The 3,204-nt window shown below is 35.8% G+C and overlaps 1 protein-coding gene across 1 annotated transcript in view; it reads right to left on the bottom strand.

The window, feature by feature from the left end:
* Positions 1–2,584, bottom strand: part of PAX1 (paired box 1) — an 11,458-nt gene extending 8,874 nt beyond the window's left edge. Inside the window, exons 1-3 of the mRNA XM_075863751.1 lie at positions 2,581–2,584; positions 1,632–2,264; positions 61–200 (exon numbers count right to left, since the gene is read on the bottom strand). Coding sequence (XP_075719866.1) covers positions 61–200; positions 1,632–2,264; positions 2,581–2,584 — 777 coding nt within the window. The remainder of the gene's footprint in view (positions 1–60; positions 201–1,631; positions 2,265–2,580) is intronic.
* Positions 2,585–3,204: the final 620 nt, after the last annotated feature.

The following is a 3,204-nucleotide window of genomic DNA, read 5'->3' as shown; positions in this document are numbered from 1 at the left end:
AGCATAATGTAAAATTACTATATGATATATGATATATTATTATCGAGCTATAGCAGTTACCTGTTGGTATTTAATGTCAGGATCTACAGCAGACTTCTCTATTCCATTGATGTTCTGGGTAGGAAACCCCGTCCTGTTAACGCTTGCCCACTCTTCCATTTTGGGGGAATACATAGATCCATCTGCACCAGCAATAGCTCCTAAACCAACATACACACATAGTTCTATAACGTTATAATCTTTTATTTCTGTGTGTGCGTGTACAAACTCAATTTCAAGTATGTGTATGTATATATATATATATATATATATATATATATATATATATATATATGTATATATATATATATATATATATATATATATATATATATATATATGTATGGACACTGGTTTGAATTTTGGGACTTGGTCGCTACGGTTTTGCTTTTTTAGAGATTTATTATATGGATTTATATAACTATTACACTTTTTTAACATAAACTAAGAATTATTATGTTAAAAGCTACATAGATATGTATGAAACAAACATAAAGAGGTGCAAAATCAATCCAAAAATTCCGCTACTTTTAAACAGGAAAAAAATATAGAACCTCCATTTTATTTTATTTTTGCGTTATCTACACGGATACTGTTGTATCTCGCAGTGTCTTGACTAATGTGCAGTATAATTGTATGATTTCTCAAAATTACAATGAAAATGTCAATTCTAATTCACTTAAATGAACTCAATAGTGAAACAAGGATATTGCATGTTTCTAATAATGATAATTATTATTTTCATACGTGCTATTGCTTTTCGCAGCTATGTGATTGTTCAGTTTTTATAATTGTAATATTTTTTATTTTATTTGTTTTTATACATAATCACACGTACTTATAGTTAAAACGTTAAAGTATTTACTCATAGTTGGAGCAAAAATAACTGCATGTCACTAGAGGCGAGATGTTGGCATCTTGTCTCTCATCAACGGGTAAATATTTGACAAGGAAACTCTATAGTCCCATATATCCCTTAATACCTTTAATAGAACCAAAGGCATCTATTTGAGCTCACCTTAGTAACAGATAGATAGATAGATAGATAGATAGATAGATAGATAGATAGATAGATAGATAGATAGATAGATAGATAGATAGATAGATAGATAGATAGATAGATAGATAGATAGATAGATAGATAGATAGATAGATAGATAGATAGAAGTTGGTAACTGTTATTATTTAGGGAGGTAAACAAGTAGCTCTGGAACTGGTGAAGGAATATATTTATAATAATAAAAATTTTGGAGGATGAAAAGAGTGGCATTATAGAGTGGTTAGGATAGATAGATGATAGATAGATAGATAGATAGATAGATAGATAGATAGATAGATAGATAGATAGATAGATAGATAGATAGATAGATAGATAGATAGATAGATAGATAGATAGATAGATAGATATTGAACATATTAGATACATGTTAGATAGATACATTAAATCTTTTTATAGAGAGTATATATATCGGAAACATTTATATCTATTTACAATACCCCTTTAGTCAGTTATTATTATTTGCAGTGTTAATAACCTCATGCATGAAAGATCATCTGTTATCACCCAGGTATAATACTTTCCACCAACTCACCTGTTTGTTCCATGAAGGTGCGGATGCCTAAGATGTTGTTGACAGAATGAGCTGATGGCCAGGACCTGGCGATGCTGACATGTCCAGGTGGCATATGCACTCCATGATGATGGCTGCCCATCTTAGCAGATCCAGGAGATATTGGGTTTGGATAAGGATATTGGTAGATATGATTATATGGTAATGTTGGTTGTGAAGTTGGCTGCTTTGTGCTCTCATATTGACTAGGTTGAGACAAGTTCCCAATTTTATTCCTTAAAATCCTACTAATAGAACTGACAGAAGGCACATTGTACTTATCACAGACGTTGTCAGCCAGAAGCCGGTCCCTGATCTCCCAAGCAAAGATGCCAGGGTCTCCTTGTTTGTACTCCCTGATGTGCTTCACCACATTTGGAGTGGTGACTCTGGGCTTGCTCCCTCCAATTGCCCCTGGTAAGATTGATCCTGTTTCGTTGTATCTGGCCAGGATTTTACTCACACATCCATGGGAAACTCGTAGCTGTCTGCTAATATCACAGGGCCTGATTCCGAGCTGGGCCAACTCCACTATTCTCAGCCTGATGGCATTGGGCAGGGGTCTTCCGTTAACAAACACACCACCCAGCTGGTTCACTTCTCCATAAGCTTGTTCTGCACAGTAAAGGAAATACATAATATCAATGTATATGAACTTCATATTTACAATACGATACATGAACATTCCTTCTGCGACCAGATAATAATTGGCAGCGATCAAACCCTCCAACCACAGATGTTATGCCAACAGCTACATAAATATAAATACAGCATAGTCACATACATAGTATAAATAATACACATTTGCCTTATGTAGAACCAAAATTTGCGGATAATCACCCAGCGACAATTAAGAAGAAAAAAAAAGCACAAACAGTTGCTCCTCCGTTATTCTACTATTCCAATCACTGTAGAACTTGTGGAAACGTACCCATCCCGCAAGAACAGAATGAGGGAAACTTCTTCTACACAGAAAATCAGGAAACTCAAACAGATGTAACCCAGAGATACATGGAAGGAGAGAGAACTCAGTCTTCTCCAATGAGCTGGACGAGGAGGAGTGTTCTGCACACAGGCACTTCCTCCCCTAACTGTGATCTGCGGTGTTTGCACAGAAACTTCTCTCAGGCAGGAGAACAAAAGCTCAAGGTGATCTTCATCTCATCGGGCAGAAGGACTGCAGTTATTATCTACAAGTGGAGCTGGTGCAGATCTCACTTTGACGTGTCCTCTACGTCAATCTTGGTGGTCAGACTGCAGGAGCTACTGGGGACATCTCATTGGTTACCGTCATCTTAAATAGGCAGATATTTTACTCCTAGTCCTTCTAGTGTAACCCTAACCCTGTCTTCTGCTGGAATGTCTCAATCTACTCATCCTAAAACAACATTAGCTGCCATCTTTAAAGGCTTTCAGAGATCCCTGGCAGACCTATCCATCATGTCTTCTGTTCTTCAAGCCCATTTTCCTCTAAATGCCCAGACATGAGTAGAGTATTTTTTTTTAGAACATAATACTAACTCATCTTCTTTTTTTTTTTTTCTTCTTCCTTTCC

Source organism: Rhinoderma darwinii, chromosome 4 (assembly GCF_050947455.1).
Source record: "Rhinoderma darwinii isolate aRhiDar2 chromosome 4, aRhiDar2.hap1, whole genome shotgun sequence".
Lineage (NCBI taxonomy): Eukaryota > Metazoa > Chordata > Amphibia > Anura > Rhinodermatidae > Rhinoderma > Rhinoderma darwinii.
This window is presented reverse-complemented; position numbering and strand designations above follow the sequence as displayed.